At 34.8% G+C, this 19,052-nt stretch overlaps 1 protein-coding gene across 2 annotated transcripts in view; it reads left to right on the top strand.

The window, feature by feature from the left end:
• The window catches only part of LOC143239100 (glutamate-gated chloride channel-like), a 180,243-nt gene that overhangs the window by 93,707 nt on the left and 67,484 nt on the right, over window positions 1-19,052 (top strand). For both annotated transcript variants that reach the window (XM_076479926.1, XM_076479935.1), the window contains exon 3: window positions 11,228-11,331. In XM_076479926.1, coding sequence (XP_076336041.1) covers window positions 11,228-11,331 — 104 coding nt within the window. The remainder of the gene's footprint in view (window positions 1-11,227; window positions 11,332-19,052) is intronic.

Raw genomic sequence — 19,052 nt, 5'->3', positions numbered from 1 at the left:
ACTAAATTTTCTAGAGTAGTTGCTACAGTAATACATTGTATTGGTTACAATCTATTTACTTTGTTTTCCACATTTTAGGCGTAGCCTGGTCTGGTGGTGGTTAGGGAACTTGACTCGCAATCTGAGGGTTGCGGTTTCGAATCCCCGTCACATCAAACATACCCATTCTTCTAGCTTTAAGAGCATCATCAATCTCATATTCTTTGATAAAATAACAGCTCAAGAGTTGGCGATGGGTGGTGTTGACTAGCTATCACTGCTAAATTAGGGACCGCTAGCACAGAAAGCTATTGTTTAGATTTGTGCGAAATTAAAAAACAAACAATATTTTGCCCTAGCGCCACCTGCAAATTATAATTATTTGGTCCAAAAAGAAATTAAATTCGTAGCTAAGTGTTCATTAAATGTAAAAGACGAAAGTTGTGTTGTAAGTTAACATAAACAGTTTCCCTTCACTAAACGTGTTCTCAAATCCAGATTTGTGCTAGTTGTAAAATAACTAACTGTTGTAGCGATATAAACACAGATAAATACTGTGTTTTCTAACAATATGATGTTGGGTTTTACATAATGTTATACTTTCTAACAATACAAATGACGTTGCGGTATTTTCTTTTAGATACATTTTTATGTTATTATGTATATTGTAAGAAATGTAACACAAAGATTGTAGACGAATCAACACATTTATCACACGTGAAATGTGTGATAAACATTTGTTTGTTTCAACCTAAGCAGAAAGCCACACAATCAGGTTTTGGTTTGGATTGGTTAGGTTTGAACTTCGCGCAAAACTACACGAGGGCTATCCGCGCTAGCCGTTTCTAATTTAGCAGTATAAGATTTAAACAATGGCAGCTAGTCATCACACCCCTCTAACTCTTGGGCTACTCTTTTACCAACGAATAGTGGGATTAACCGTCACATTATAACGCCCCCGTGGCTAAAAAGGCGAGCACATTTGGTGTGATGGGGATTCGAACCCGAAACCGTCGGATTACGAGTTGAGTGCCTTATCCACCTGGTTATGCCAGGCCCACAATTAAGTATCTGTGCTTTGTCCACCACGGGTATCAAACCGCGATTTCTAAAGTTGTATATTCGCAGACGCACTGCTGTGACACTATGGATCACATTTGTTTGTACAATCTAATATAGTTTTATTTTAGAATAAGTACTAAAGGGACCGTTGGTAATATCAAAAATGTTATTTATAAAACTTAAACTATGCGATCTCGTATAATCTAAACTTTTGAATGTTGGTTTTAGAAACAAAACACTTTCAAATTATAATTCTTAAACCTGATTGACATGAGCTAGAATCTCCGTTAACGATTCCACACCTGAACTATAAATTTTTATAATTATCGTAAAAAAAAAAGTACCAGTCATGTACGTAATGAAAAGGGCCTTAATTAATATTTTTGTGCGGAATTCTTAGGGAAAAAAAGGCAATCCATATTTACTTAACGTAGCAGGAATGTAAGGCAAAAAAAACTAATATTCAAACAATTGCGTTGTTTCGAAAGACAATTAACAGAATTCAAACAATTTTAAAAATATAAAAAGAAAAAAAAAACATATTTTTAAATATATATGTTACATTGGTGGGATTTGATAAAGTGTAAAATTGAGGTAATTAATACTATATCCAGAAAGTTTTAATTAATTTCGTTCGCGAGATAAGAAATATATATATATGCTGATATTCTAACACTTTCTACAGGTTGGTCTTATCTTTAGCCATGGAAAAGACGGGGTCTCCTGTCGAAAGTACTGGGGGCTATATCTTTTTTTAAGTACGTTCCTATTCGACGAGTTTCTAAAAAATTACAATCTGTGACATACACATTGGTTTTTAGTTTGTTTGTTTTGAATTTCGCGCAAAGCTACTCGAGGGCTATCTGCGCTAGCCGTCCTTAATTTAGCTAAAGGTAAGACTAGAGGAAAGGCAGCTAGTCATCACCACCCACCGCCAACTCTTGGGCTACTCTTTTACTAACGAATAGTGGGATTGACCGTCACATTATAACGCCTCTACGGCTGAAAGAGCGAGCATGTTTGGTGCGACCGGGATTCGAACTCACGACCCTCGGATTACGAGTCAAACGCCTTAAAACGTTTGGCCATGCCGGCCCCTACACATTAGTAAACCTTACACATACGCTGGTAAATAAGCGCAGACGTGACATGTTATTTCACTATCTCTCAAATATCCAAATATATCATGATATACCTACAGTTATAGCCGTGTTTTAAATCCATACCATATCTTATTCCTTAGAATATACGAGGGCTGTTCAAAAAATACGCGGACTGTTTGAATTGCGCGGCTCCAGTTGGTTTTAGGGGAATCCGCTTGGTGTCGCTAGGTTCGCACAGATCAGCTGATTACGACGCCATTTCCCGATTGCAGATATCTTCATTTGTGTATTAGCTACGCGGTTTTAAGTGAAGTGCGATTTTTTTCGTTTGGCGGATTTCAGAATGAATGACCTGAAGGAGCAACGACTTGCTGTGAAATTTTGTGTTAAACTTGGAAAATCTGCGACTGAAACTTTTGCTATACTTAACACGGCTTACGGTGATGTTGCTATGAAGCGTACGGCATGTTTTAAGTGGCATGAACGTTTTAAGGATGGTCGACAGTCCATTGAAGATGATGAGCGTCCTGGACGTCCTTCCACGTCAACTGACGACCCACACGTCGACAAAATCAACACCCTGGTGCGGGCAAATCAACGTCTGACTGTCAAGGAGCTTGCTGAAGAGTGTGGGATATCAGTTGGATCTTGTTACGAGATTTTGACCGAACAATTGAAGATGCACCGCGTTGCTGCGAAACTTGTGCCTCAGAACTCGTGAGTTTTTGGCCAAACACTCGATCACTGTTCTTCCCCACCCCCCTACTCACCTGACCTTGCTCCTTGCAAATTTTTCTTGTTCCCCAAACTCAAAAGACCCTTGAAAGGAAGAAGATTTGAGACGATTCCCGAGATTAAGGCAAATGCGACGAAGGAGCTGGAGGACTTTACAAAAGAAGCGTACCAGGACTGTTTCAAGAAGTGGAAACACCGTTGGGATAAGTGTGTGCGTTGGGGAGGAGAGTACTTTGAAGGGGTCCCAGACCTGTAACTTCTGAATAAAGTACATTTTGTTTTATGACGTCCGTCCGCGTATTTTTTAACAGACCTCGTACATCTCTTAATACAATACGGAAGTGGTTTTGTTTAAAAATATTAATGCTCATTATATCTGTTAAAACAGAAAATAACAGCTACTGAGTTAAGAAACTTAAGGTTTTTTTTTCAAGATGCAGTTTGAATTACTGAATTTGACATACTGATACTCTTTGAAAATGAAACGTGTAACTCATTTCTAAAGCAAGTTTCAATGTACGTATAACTCATTTTTAAAGCAAGTTTTAATGTACGCGTAACTCATTTTTAAAGCAAGTTTTAATGTACGTATAACTCATTTTTAAAGCAAGTTTTAATGTACGCGTAACTCAATTTTAAAGCAAGTTTTAATGTACGTGTAACTCATTTTTAAAGCAAATTTTAAAGGAAACTTTTAAAGTCCGTATAATTCATTTTAAAGGAAGTTTTAATATACGTATAACTCATTTTTAAAGGAAACTTTTAAAGTCCGTATAATTCATTTTAAAGGAAGTTTTAATATACCTGTAACTCATTTTTAAAGAATGTTTTTCTGTTTTCGATTTTTTTAACTTCTAAAATCACAGTTTGGAACAGTGAATACTCTGCTTTATTTTATATAAAAACAGAGACTTTTAAATCTTGGAATTTCGTTAATCTGAGCAAAACTCTTTTATAAACAACAGATTTTCTGTAGAAATAAGATGTGTTAATGTTCAGAATCCATGTTTTTAACTGTTTCACCAACCAACGACCGAATCAGTTTCTCGCTAATCGAGCCAACGTCATGAAATATTCAAATGATTTTGAAGGTTTTTAAACAAAATTTTAAGATCAACTCTTGATATTATTTGTTCAAGCCTTCGTTTTCTTTGTCTAGCTTTCTATTCTCGATCGATGTGAGCTGGAAATTTTTAAAGCAAGTTATTACTGAAAATCTAGCTTTGCTGAAATTAAACTGAAAAGGCACGAAACAAACCTTTTGCTTTACTATGGGAAATTGATCAACTGAGTCTGGTCCATACCCACGTGGCCGATCAATGTAAGACTTTTGAAATGCTATTGTGATGGGTAATGCCTCTCCTTGCGAATGACATTTCTCGTGATTTAATCGTTCATAGCTCTGCAAGACTATATTCTTCCACTGGTCCTGGTGTTTTCGATTCTGTTTATTTGTGTGTCAAAATTCTACTACATTATCAAAATTTAAAAGCACTATTAATAGTTGCATTATAGTTTTAACAGCAATGCCTTTTTAAGAAAACATGGCAGAATACAAATGTATTAATTAGCGTTATTAGGCTTATGTAGTGAGGTCACATCTGAAAAGGTTTCCTGTAGGATTGTTGAGTACAAATCTGTGTTCGTTATACTTGTAAATAATATTTACATATTTCTCACGTACATACAGTCAGACCTTCAAACTTTCAAACTAACATTGTAGCATCAGAGGCTGAAAGACCTTGACACCCACCTTACCAATAGGTTGCTCAGTGGTAAATCTCACAGCTCATAATGCTGTATGTAATTTGGGTTATGATACGTACTGTGGGCAGAGCACAGATATCCCATTGTGTAGTTTTGTGTTCTATAGGAAACAAACTAATTACCCGAAAGCTCTTACAATAAGGCACTTTAATCAGACAGGACAAGCTCTACAACAAACCAAACTGATTACTATATTTCTTAGCTCAACTTCCAGTATATCATAAAAAATAGCTTCTTCATAATTCGTGTACTTTGATAGTGTCATTTCCCACAGTAAATGTTCTAGTTTATTCACAGATATTTAGATCCTTGTTTGTAGCTAAGCACAAAGATACACAATGAAGTATCTCTGCTGTTTCCATTACGGGTATCGAAACCCGGAGTTTAGCAGGGGCGTGTAGTCACAACGATGTAAACTCAACGGAAAGTTCCCGTATATACGCCATTTTAACTTGAATATACGAAAAAGATCGTTTCATCTTCCTACACTCGAGTCGTAATCCGAGGGGTTGAGAGTTCGAATCCCCGTCACACCAAATATGCTCGTCCTTTCAGCCGTGGGGGCATTATAATGTTACGGTCAATCCCACTATTCGTTGGTAAAAGAGTAGCCCAAGAGTTGGCGGTGGGTGGTAATGATTAGCTGCCTTCCCTCTAGTCTTACACTACCAAATTAGGGACGGCTAGCGCAGATAGCCCTCGAGTAGCTTTGCGCGAAACTGAAACCAAACCAAACCAATCATCTTCCTTACTGTGCACATTTATTTAAACATATATATATATATATATATATATAGTATTTGAAATAATTATATCAACACAGCAGAAAAATACTAGAAAAGGTAAGCACTACAGAAATGCACATGCACAGCTCTTTATTTTGCAAAAATAGTGTCTCATGTTGGTAGTTTCCAATGTCATTATTAGTTGTCGATAAGAAACTGACACACCAGTCTGAAGTCTACAAAAGTACAACAGTCGTACTATGCCCAGTAGTAGTAGTGATCACTCATGTTCTCCAAGATACAACTTTCGCATAACAAAAATGTATAAAACAAAGGTCAAAGATACTCTGCGCGGAAGATTACGACAAAACTCCATGTGTCAGTCGCAGATGTGTGCAATACTTTCTAAAGTGCATACAAATCTACCATTCTAAATAGTAGAAGGGTATGTTAAGCCTCTCCTGGTATGTTCTTCAATAGGTAAACGACGGTCCAGTACAGATCTTGCCAACAACCGCGCTGTTAGTAGAAGTATGAACGTTACCTCGAGAACAGGGAAAAACCGCATTATTACATAAGTATCCGCAATGGCGTGTACATCTCGGAAACCGTTACTGAAAAGACGTAAACAAACCGAAGGTTTTATTGAACACGGAACACACACAGTTGAATAAGCAGAGCTAGAGACGTGTGCTGTTTGGAGATAAACCCTATTTCTAATTGTTTGGTAACAAGTTCGAGTTTGTTCAATGGTGGAGAAAAGAATGACATCATAGAAAATGTAAAACATTTATAGCTAAACATATTTACGATGTTAGAAAAATACTTCGGTTCAAGAAGTCTTGATAGAAATTAACAAAATCTTTATAGCCCGAGCGCTTTCGAAATGTGGACCTTTCTTCTTCAGGGGCGAATTTGTAATGCAGAATACAGCTGAGCATAGTGAGCGGCTAGTACAAGGTACGGGCTGAGATTAAGACAAAGGTGTTGGTGACCCACAAAAAAAAACTCATGGTTCCTTGACTGCTTACAAAGACAGGTGGATTCTCGCCCATCATTTGGAATAAAGTTGAGCAAGCGGAGATAGAGAGTTATTCCAATCATACAACGAATGTGACGAAACAAATTCACGAAAGTAAAGCGACAGGCGATATATTCACGACCATGGCTTGTTCTGTAAGAAAATCTCTATATGAAGTGGTTCCACTTGTGTAGAAACCAAAAAGATCAAAAGTCAATCAGAACGCTTGGTCGATTTGTGGGGGGTTAATAGAAAAACAATTGAAAGAAACATTCCAAAAGAGTATATTTATAAACTTCGTGAAAATAAGGTGTAATTTTTTGTGTAAAGCAGTAGTTCTCAAACTTTAGCGAACCATTTGGGCAGGAGAAAAGACCCTCTGGACCATGTACTGGTCACACCCGCATCAGCGTTCGTTTGTCAACGCAAAACAAAACGTGTTCGAATTAACATAACTGTGGATCCTCTTTTGATATTGCTTTCGTTTTGGATCAGCACACAGACCACCTAGAGATCCATGGTGGACCATCAGTGGCCTGTGGATCACATTCTTTCGAGCCACTTGTGTGTGTTTTATTTTATAGCAAAGCCACATCGAGCTATCTGCTGAGCCCACCGAGGGAAATCGAACCCCTGATCTTAACGTTATAAATCCGTAGACTTAACGCTGTACAAGCGGGGAAGGGCAGAACCACTCGTGTAAACCAAAGAACTTACGTATAGAATACGAATGTATTCTATATTCTATTCGCCATAATAATGTTTTATGTAATTAATCAATTCGTCATATAGCTACCACTAAGTATTGTTTGTTACCGTACATCGATCTATTTTTTCCATATAGTTACCACTACGTATTGTTAGTTACCGTACATCGATCTATTTTTTCCATATAGTTACCACTACGTATTGTTAGTTACCTTACATCGATCTATGTTTTCCATATAGTTACCACTACGTATTGTTTGTCACCGTACATCGATCTACGTTTTCTATATAGTTACTACTACGTATTGTTTGTTACCGTACATCGATCTATTTTTTCCATATAGTTACCACTACGTATTGTAGGTTACCGTACATCGATCTATGTTTTCCATATAGTTACCACTACGTATTGTTTGTTATCGTACATCGATCTATTTTTTCCATATAGTTACCACTACGTATTGTAGGTTACCGTACATCGATCTACGTTTTCTATATAGTTACTACTACGTATTGTTTGTTACCGTACATCGATCTATGTTTTCCATATAGTTACCACTACGTATTGTTTGTCACCGTACATCGATCTACGTTTTCTATATAGTTACCACTACGTATTGTTAGTTACCGTACATCGATCTATTTTTTCCATATAGTTACCACTACGTATTGTTAGTTACCGTACATCGATCTATGTTTTCCATATAGTTACCACTACGTATTGTTTGTTACCGTACATCGATCTATTTTTTCCATATAGTTACCACTACGTATTGTTTGTTACCGTACATCGATCTATGTTTTCCATATAGTTACCACTACGTATTGTTTGTCACCGTACATCGATCTACGTTTTCTATATAGTTACCACTACTTATTTTTTGTCACCGTACATCGATCTACGTTTTCTATATAGTTACCACTACGTATTGTTTGTCACCGTACATCGATCTATGTTTTCCATATAGTTACCACTACGTATTGTTTGTTATCGTACATCGATCTATTTTTTCCATATAGTTACTACTACGTATTGTTTGTTACCGTACATCGATCTATTTTTTTCATATAGTTACCACTACGTATTGTTTGTTACCGTACATCGATCTATGTTTTCCATATAGTTACCACTACGTATTGTTTGTTACCGTACACCGATCTATGTTTTCCATATAGTTACCACTACGTATTGTTTGTTACCGTACACCGATCTATGTTTTCATATAGTTACCACTACGTATTGTTTGTTACCGTACATCGATCTATGTTTTCCATATAGTTACCACTACGTATTGTTTGTTACCGTACATCGATCTATGTTTTCCATATAGTTACCACTACGTATTGTTTGTTACCGTACATCGATCTATGTTTTCCATATAGTTACCACTACGTATTGTTTGTTACCGTACATCGATCTATGTTTTCCATATAGTTACCACTACGTATTGTTTGTTACCGTACATCGATCTATGTTTTCTATATAGTTACCACTACGTATTGTTTGTTATCGTACACCGATCTATGTTTTCCATATAGTTACCACTACGTATTGTTTGTTACCGTACACCGATCTATGTTTTCATATAGTTACCACTACGTATTGTTTGTTACCGTACATCGATCTATGTTTTCCATATAGTTACCACTACGTATTGTTTGTTACCGTACATCGATCTATGTTTTCCATATAGTTACCACTACGTATTGTTTGTTACCGTACATCGATCTATGTTTTCTATATAGTTACCACTACGTATTGTTTGTTACCGTACACCGATCTATGTTTTCATAATTTCTTTCTTTACTGCATGTAAAAACAAGAACAAAACACGTTCCTAAAACCAGCGACATGAAAGGTGAAATAGGTAGTGATGACGTCAGTTGAGATTTTATTAATTATTTTAATTAACCAATAAAATTTCATTCTTATCTGTTTATGGTAAACTAACTCAAGTTCTATACCTAACCCTAAATGTTGTATATTTCAAAGCATTGTCACAGTTTTGTGTGGATTATCCTCCGTTTTCACAATCGTACCCAAACATATCCCAGTCCAACACGTAAACATGTCCAAACCAAATCAAGGATACAGTGTGGCAGGCAAACATGTCCAAACAGATTCAGGTATGCAGTCTGACATGCAAAGATGTCCAAACCGGTCCCAGGGTGCAGTCCAACACGCAAACACGTCCAAACTGGTTCTACTGTGCAGTACAACCCACAGACGTGTAGAAACCGTTTCCAGTATGCACTAGAGAAAAAAAAAATGTCCAAACAGATTCAGGTATACAGTCTGACACGCAAAGATGTCCAAACCTGTTTCAGCGTACAATCCAAAAGCACGTGAGATTTACTTTCATCGATTTCTATTAGCTGGTTTACCATTCTGTGCTGACACAATCTCTCTTCTTCACTAGAAACACAATTATCTTTGTTATTATTATGTTTGCCGAAAAATGTGTTATTATGTCGGAGTTTCAAGGACGAGAACTTGTCTAATCTTTTGTTGTGCTCTCGGAAAAAGAAATCACATTCCGAAAAAAATACGAAGATATGCCGAAAGTTATAAACAGAATTTATAAATAAACCAATATTAGTAACGTGTTTAAATTGGAATACGAATTCTGAACCTGCATAAAACTCAATAATATTGTTGTTGCAGCTCGACGGGCTATCTTCGCTGTGTTTACCACTGGGATCGAACCCAAAATTTTATTATTATTATCCAGCACGGTTAATTCTTAAAATATTTGAAAAAAAAACCGCTAAATTTAAACATTTCCCGATTCTTAGCATAGAAAATAAAATTTATGAAAGCTGTGTTTTCATATAGCAAAGCCACATCGGACTATCTGCTGAGCCCACCGAGGGAAATCGAACCCCCTGATTTTAGCGTTCTAAATCCGGAGACATACCGCTGTACAATCGGGGGGCGTTTATAAAAGCTGTCACAATTAATACGAATTTTGATCGCTAATTTTTCGTAATTTTACTCACTCAGAATAAAAAATCATAGATAATATAAAGATTTAGAATCATTCCGTAATTTGTCTCCTCAGAATATGTTTAACAAACACTCTAGCAATGTTTTAAGTAATTAAAAGTTCACCGATGGGTCAGAGGTAAGATTATAAAATTACAATACTAAAATTTGTGATTCGATTCCCCGCGATAAACACAGCGGATAACTCAATTTCTTTTGTTTTAAAACAAGCACAATAAATATATTAGTGATCGTTTTTTTTTAATTTCGCATAAAGCTACACGAGGGCTATCTGAGCTAACCGTCCCTAATTTAGCAGTGAAAGATTAGAGGGAAGGCAGCTAGTCATTAACACCCACCGCTAACTCTTGGACTACTTTTTTACCAGCGAATAATGAGATTGACTGTCACTATATACACCTCCCCACGGCTAGAAGGACAACCCTTTTTGGTATGACGGAGATTCGAACCCTTGCCCCTCAGATTGCTTGCCAATAACTACCTGGCCATGCCAGGCCTCAAATACTCGTGATAAAAATGTTTTATTTTATTGATTAATAGTGTTTTTGTAAAACACGATAACATAGGAACAAGTTCGAGCAAATAATTAAAAACACGAGAGAGTGGGTGTTCTTCTATTTTCTGGCAGTTATTAAGAAAACTACAGTAAATATAAGTGTATCAGTTTACTCCGAAAAATTTAAATTATGTAAAATTAAGGCGTTTACACCATAACAAGTGTTGTTGTAATAAGACTTATATAAATAATGTTCAGACCACAACTGTTTTACTTCATCCGACCTGATGAGATCTGTACAGAGCAAAACGCGTCGTCGGCAATGGACGACCCACAGTGTGGTTGAAATACTATTATTCACTCTTTTGCTTGATGAAAAGTCTTAAGGAACAGAATAAAGAATACGGTGTTATAATTAATTAATCACTTATGACAGATTTAATTAATTTTATTTCAATAATAAGATATATACATATTTACATGTTAAAAGAACATTAAACACAATAACAAATATAACTGTTTCATCTGTGATAATAAGATAACTATAACGTAAAAAATTTGGGAACAAGTTGTGTAGAAAATGTCTACTATTTTAGTGCTAAAATGTTTGTTTTTATTTAATAGGGGGAAACAGAATTTGAGAGCCATTGAAAAACGAATACTTGATAATATAATGGGATCTGGGAAATACGACAATCGAATTCGACCGCATGGAGTTAATGAAACTGGTAAGTCATTTTTAAATATTTAAGATATGATAAACTATCATAATAACATTAGCAATAAATTAAAACTATTCATCTTTGTAATCAAGAATGGCATGGCCGTCTGCTGACCGGACTATTTTACTATTGTGATTCTTACTTGAAGTCTATAATGGGATGGTTAAGAAAACTGTGTTAAAAATAATTATTAGATTTTAATTTTATAGTTTCAGATTATATTACTCACACAAGTGTGATAACACAAAATTACAATTTGTCTTCGTTCTGATCCATATGAATTCGAAGACAGGTAGGGTTGGCACGACCGGGTGGTTAGGGCAATCGATTCACAATCTGAGGGCCGAGGGTTCGAATCCCTACCACACGAAACATGTTCGCCCTTTTAGCCGTGGGAGCGTTATAACGTAACGGTCAATTCCATCATTCGTTGGTGAAAAGGTAGTCCAAGAGTTGACGGTGGATAATGTTGATTAGTTTCCTCCTCTCTAGTAAATTAGGAACAGCTAGTGAAAATAACTCTAGAGTAATTTTATCGCGAAATTCAAACCAAAACAGTGCTAAAGATGAATGACCTTAAAAATGTCTCATTTCGTTTTCAGGATTACAACATTAAAATTGTAGTTTCGATACCCTCGTTGGCGAAGCACAGGTAACTAACTAACTCATCGTGTAGCTTTATGCTTAACAACAACAAAAGCAGTCGGTTTCATGTACACAATGTATTACACATACACTACGCTGATACGTTCATATTTTCGATTTTTCTCTGTATCACAGTATTGTTATGATCACAACATGTGTTTTATACAACCAGGAAAATAACTTACAACGCAGAAGGTCGTTATTAATTAATACACTGGTTTTAAAAACGGTCTTCGTTAAATTACTGTTAAATACCGTTAATAATACGTTGCTAGTAATTTAGATGTTTTTAACCCTACGATCAGCATTAAATTACGATATAATTACCAACAATAAGTTACCTGTCATTTTCGTTGACAAATTACTGAAGATTCTCAGACCGTGTAATTTACTGCCCAGAAAAGTGTATAACTTGAAAGTATGTTACAAAATATAAGCAAAACAATATTTTTGGGCTAAGCGTCTGAGTAACGTGACCAATGAGAAGTTGGAGCGAGAGGTATCCATTTATGACCCCTTGACCTTTGTGTCGTCACATCCGACGATTGGTAATTAAATCGACTCAAAACACCCATGAAGAATGATTTATTAATTACTACGTTCGAAGCAAAGTTGTTTTCAACTTATTAACGAACAAATTATAAATATTTACTTTGTAATAATTAGGATTACACAAGAAAACTTATAGATAAACAAAAGGACATTGAGTTTGTTTGTTGTTAATCACAAAGCTATATAATGTGTTTTTTGTGCTCTGACCACTGCGAATATCAAAATATAATGTTCACTGTTATATCCCCCGGATATACATCTGAATCACTTGGTGGAAGCCATCTGGCACTGAGTTTGGTTAACAGCGTCAATCAATGTGAGAGTATAGTCTAGTTGCCTGGATATCTTGTGGAATTTGGTACTCTAGAGCAGTGAAATTATTAAAATACTTAATTCAAGTTAATGGCATAACTACATTCTACGCTACTCGCCTTAACACTAATGGCACTCTTTATACCAGTTTCGTTTAGTGGGTCAGCGGTAAGTTTACGGACTTTCAACGCTAAAAGAAAAGATCGTAGATGACCCACTACGTAACCTTGTGCTAAAACAACAAAATAATTAAAACTTTTTTTAACTCTCCTTGCCATGGGGACATACACGAGACACATTATGTAACCATGGTTATAGGATTGAGTAATTCCTCCATTAAAAAAACTGATAAAAAATCTCATCTTACATATTAATCTGCAAGTTTTGGAAGTAAATACATAACTGATTATTTTCCTTAGTATTTTTACAGCCTAAATAGTAGTAATCTTTAAAATAATTGAATCAATTACATCTTTTAAAGAAAACGTCATAGTGATATGACAAGGGATGAGCGAGATATAAGTAATTAAATAACACCACATATGTTTCTATAAGTATCCTTTTTTTTACGTAGTTAACTAGTGTAAAGTGAGAAAAGATAGTGATGATAATACAAGTGTTTAGTGTGGTTATTTTTACGTAGTTAACTAATGTAAAGTGAGAAAAGATAGTGATGATAATACAAGTGTTTAGTGTGGTTATTTTTACGTAGTTAACTAGTGTAAAGTGAGAAAAGATAGTGATGATAATACAGGTGTTTAGAGTGGTTATTTTTACGTAGTTAACTAGTGTAAAGTGAGAAAAGATAGTGATGATAATACAAGTGTTTAGTGTGGTTATTTTTACGTAGTTAACTAGTGTAACGTGAGAAAAGATAGTGATGATAATACAGGTGTTTAGTTTGGTTATTTTTACGTAGTTAACTAGAAAAGATTGTGATGATAATACAGGTGTATAGAGTGGTTATTTTTACGTAGTTAACTAGTGTAACGTGAGAAAAGATAGTGATGATAATACAGGTGTTTAGAGTGGTTATTTTTACGTAGTTAACTAGTGTAAAGTGAGAAAAGATAGTGATGATAATACAGGTGTTTAGAGTGGTTATTTTTACGAAGTTAACTAGTGTAAAGTGAGAAAAGATAGTGATGATAATACAAGTGTTTAGTGTGGTTATTTTTACGTAGTTAACTAGTGTAACGTGAGAAAAGATAGTGATGATAATACAGGTGTTTAGAGTGGTTATTTTTACGTAGTTAACTAGTGTAAAGTGAGAAAAGATAGTGATGATAATACAGGTGTTTAGAGTGGTTATTTTTTACGAAGTTAACCAGTGTAAAGTGAGAAAGATAGTGATGATAATACAAGTGTTTAGTGTGGTTATTTTACGTAGTTAACCAGTGTAACGTGAGAAAGATAGTGATGATAATACAGGTGTTTAGAGTGGTTATTTTTACGAAGTTAACCAGTGTAAAGTGAAAAAGATAGTGATGATAATACAGGTGTTTAGAGTGGTTATTTTTACGCAGTTAACTAGTGTAAAGTGAGAAAGATAGTGATGATAATACAGGTGTTTAGAGTGGTTATTTTTACGAAGTTAACTAGTGTAAAGTGAGAAAAGATAGTGATGATAATACAGGTGTTTAGAGTGGTTATTTTTACGTAGTTAACTAGTGTAAAGTGAGTAAGGTTGTGATGATAATACAGGTGTTTAGAGTGGTTATTTTTACGTAGTTAACTAGTGTAAAGTGAGAAAAGATAGTGATGATAATACAGGTGTTTAGAGTGGTTATTTTTACGAAGTTAACTAGTGTAAAGTGAGAAAAGATAGTGATGATAATACAGGTGTTTAGAGTGGTTATTTTACGCAGTTAACTAGTGTAAAGTGAGTAAGGTTGTGATGATAATACAGGTGTTTAGTGTGGTTATTTTTACGTAGTTAACTAGTGTAAAGTGAGAAAAGATAGTGATGATAATACAGGTGTTTAGAGTGGTTATTTTTACGTAGTTAACTAGTGTAAAGTGAGAAAAGATAGTGATGATAATACAAGTGTTTAGTGTGGTTATTTTTACGTAGTTAACTAGTGTAAAGTGAGAAAAGATAGTGATGATAATACAGGTGTTTAGAGTGGTTATTTTACGAAGTTAACTAGTGCAGTGAGAAAAGATAGTGATGATAATACAAGTGTTTAGTGTGGTTATTTTACGTAGTTAACTAGTGTAACGTGAGAAAGATAGTGATGATAATACAGGTGTTTAGAGTGGTTATTTTTACGTAGTTAACTAGTGTAAAGTGAAAAAGATAGTGATGATAATACAGGTGTTTAGAGTGGTTATTTTACGAAGTTAACCAGTGTAAAGTGAGAAAAGATAGTGATGATAATACAAGCTGTTTAGTGTGGTTATTTTTACGTAGTTAACTAGTGTAACGTGAGAAAAGATAGTGATGATAATACAGGTGTTTAGAGTGGTTATTTTTACGAAGTTAACTAGTGTAAAGTGAGAAAAGATAGTGATGATAATACAGGTGTTTAGAGTGGTTATTTTTACGTAGTTAACTAGTGTAAAGTGAGAAAAGATAGTGATGATAATACAGGTGTTTAGAGTGGTTATTTTACGAAGTTAACTAGTGTAAAGTGAGAAAAGATAGTGATGATAATACAGGTGTTTAGAGTGGTTATTTTTTACGCAGTTAACCAGTGTAAAGTGAGTAAGGTTGTGATGATAATACAGGTGTTTAGAGTGGTTATTTTTACGCAGTTAACCAGTGTAAAGTGAAAAAAGATAGTGATGATAATACAGGTGTTTAGAGTGGTTATTTTTTACGAAGTTAACTAGTGTAAAGTGAGAAAGATAGTGATGATAATACAGGTGTTTTAGAGTGGTTATTTTTACGCAGTTAACCAGTGCAAAGCGAGTAAGGTTGTGATGATAACACAGGTGTTTAGTGTGGTTATTTTTTACGTAGTTAACCAGTGTAAAGTGAGAAAAGATAGTGATGATAATACAGGTGTTTAGAGTGGTTATTTTACGTAGTTAACCAGTGTAAAGTGAGAAAAGATAGTGATGATAATACAAGTGTTTAGTGTGGTTATTTTTACGTAGTTAACTAGTGTAACGTGAGAAAAGATAGTGATGATAATACAGGTGTTTAGTTTGGTTATTTTTACGTAGTTAACTAGAAAAGATTGTGATGATAATACAGGTGTATAGAGTGGTTATTTTTACGTAGTTAACTAGTGTAACGTGAGAAAAGATAGTGATGATAATACAGGTGTTTAGAGTGGTTATTTTTACGTAGTTAACTAGTGTAAAGTGAGAAAAGATAGTGATGATAATACAGGTGTTTAGAGTGGTTATTTTTACGAAGTTAACTAGTGTAAAGTGAGAAAAGATAGTGATGATAATACAAGTGTTTAGTGTGGTTATTTTTACGTAGTTAACTAGTGTAACGTGAGAAAAGATAGTGATGATAATACAGGTGTTTAGAGTGGTTATTTTTACGTAGTTAGCTAGTGTAAAGTGAGAAAAGATAGTGATGATAATACAGGTGTTTAGAGTGGTTATTTTTACGAAGTTAACTAGTGTAAAGTGAGAAAAGATAGTGATGATAATACAAGTGTTTAGTGTGGTTATTTTTACGTAGTTAACTAGTGTAACGTGAGAAAAGATAGTGATGATAATACAGGTGTTTAGAGTGGTTATTTTTACGAAGTTAACTAGTGTAAAGTGAGAAAAGATAGTGATGATAATACAGGTGTTTAGAGTGGTTATTTTTACGTAGTTAACTAGTGTAAAGTGAGAAAAGATAGTGATGATAATACAGGTGTTTAGAGTGGTTATTTTTACGAAGTTAACTAGTGTAAAGTGAGAAAAGATAGTGATGATAATACAGGTGTTTAGAGTGGTTATTTTACGTAGTTAACCAGTGTAAAGTGAGAAAGGTTGTGATGATAATACAGGTGTTTAGAGTGGTTATTTTACGTAGTTAACTAGTGTAAAGTGAGAAAAGATAGTGATGATAATACAGGTGTTTAGAGTGGTTATTTTTACGAAGTTAACTAGTGTAAAGTGAGAAAAGATAGTGATGATAATACAGGTGTTTAGAGTGGTTATTTTTACGTAGTTAACTAGTGTAAAGTGAGTAAGGTTGTGATGATAATACAGGTGTTTAGAGTGGTTATTTTTACGTAGTTAACTAGTGTAAAGTGAGAAAAGATAGTGATGATAATACAGGTGTTTAGAGTGGTTATTTTTACGAAGTTAACTAGTGTAAAGTGAGAAAAGATAGTGATGATAATACAGGTGTTTAGTTTGGTTATTTTTACGTAGTTAACTAGTGTAAAGTGAGAAAAGATAGTGATGATAATACAGGTGTTTAGTGTGGTTATTTTTACGTAGTTAACTAGTGTAAAGTGAGAAAAGATAGTGATGATAATATAAGTGTTTAGTGTGGTTATTATAGTGTTAATGATGAAGACCTTTCGAACTCTCTGCTGAGTATCTTAAGAGAAGGCCCATAAAAACACTCTAGCAGGTATAACACAAGAATTTGAGCAATACATTGTAAATTCTAAGTTAGAACAAACTTTGAAAATGCATAACTTTTGTTTCAGTACACGCAGCCAGATTATAACCCAGTAACGTTTGTTAAGTGTTAAAAAAAATAGTGATTTGGAATATGAGTCGGTCTATAACACAATTACGTCAAAAACGAACCTAATTTATTTGCTTTGTTAAATCTCTGTTCGAGACCCTTTTTTAAAAAAAAATTCTCCCAAATTTGTATTCATCGAGAGTGTGATGGATCCTTTTGAGAACTGAACTTATCTTTATAATGTCCTCAACATGGAAAATTATGTTGCCATGGAAACTGGATTTGAACGAGATCGAAATGTCTTAAGAAAAGACACATTTGTAAGAGGGACAAAAAGATTTGACTAGCTGTCAGCAGCAGTTGTGACTGTCAGAGAGCCCTCTTCAGGTGGCAGGCATCAGAGATTACAAGAGAGTCGGACTCGATCGGCTTTAATCTCCTGTAACTTAAACAAATGCAGAACATTCGCTTGTTAAATCGGTTATTTTTTTTAACTTCGCTGTGTTTGTTCTTCAAGCCGTACTTTTAGTACTACGACAACGTTGCAAACTAAATCAATAGCGACACGCTGGAAGACAAACAAACAGACCAAAATCAATTTATCCAGCACAAGTATGTAAAAAGTCACACATGGAAATATGGCCACTGAACTTAAAACGTGTATTTATATTTATTTTGTATGTCGTGTATAGAGAGGCATTTTTAACGTGTGAATATTTAAAAGAAGCCATAAAGCACGTGTTTCCATATAACAATAATTGCACTACAGGTTGTTAAACCTATCTATGTAGTTGCTGTCAACGCCATTGATCCGGGTGTAGCCTAATCAGACGTGACTGGTGGGCGGACTTATTGCTAGAAGTAATACAGTAAACCTACAAACACCACGTGCTTGTATTCCTAAAAAAAATCAATAACAACAGACTGTTATGTTATGCATTTTTCGTCTCAAATACGAGCAAACCAAGAATGGTTAAGGCAATTCGAAGAAGATAATTTGATGCGAAAAAAACCTATTAGTCTGTCGAGTGTACATAGCTTAAGAACCGAACCAATAGTCTTATCATAAAAGTAGGTTAAGCCTCGATTAAATGCATTCTGTTGTGAATGCTGGCTTTTATGTATTCTTCTTCATAAAAATAAAACTTAATACCCAGTGATAGTCAAATCCTATTATTTGATCATATGAAAGCAGACCAAGGATTGGCAGATAGCGCTATTGACTAGTTGCATTTCCCTTGTTTATATTTGTGTATTGTGCGAAAACTCTTAAAAGAAGTAAACAAAAACAAAACCTACTTGAACTCGTGTTTCAACATCGTAACGGAACTAATTGTACTGCACGTGGCTTCAATCTCTTTCGCGTGATACATGGGTAACTATTTTTAAAAAAATATTAATAATAAAAGTAGTTTATCAGCAACGAAACCTAGTAGCCCTTTTCTGTTTATATCTTAACATTAGTACACCGAATTGTCCCGAGCAAGATGTGGTTTAGTGGTTAGCGCGTTGATGTAGAGAACGCAGGGTCTCAGGTTCGAGACGTATTACTACAGAACACAGTTTCATATAATGATTGTTATGAACTCACGTTCAGTTCCTTAACATGTTTTAAAGAACAGAA

Source organism: Tachypleus tridentatus, chromosome 2, assembly GCF_004210375.1.
Source record: "Tachypleus tridentatus isolate NWPU-2018 chromosome 2, ASM421037v1, whole genome shotgun sequence".
Taxonomy (NCBI): domain Eukaryota; kingdom Metazoa; phylum Arthropoda; class Merostomata; order Xiphosura; family Limulidae; genus Tachypleus; species Tachypleus tridentatus.
This window is presented reverse-complemented; position numbering and strand designations above follow the sequence as displayed.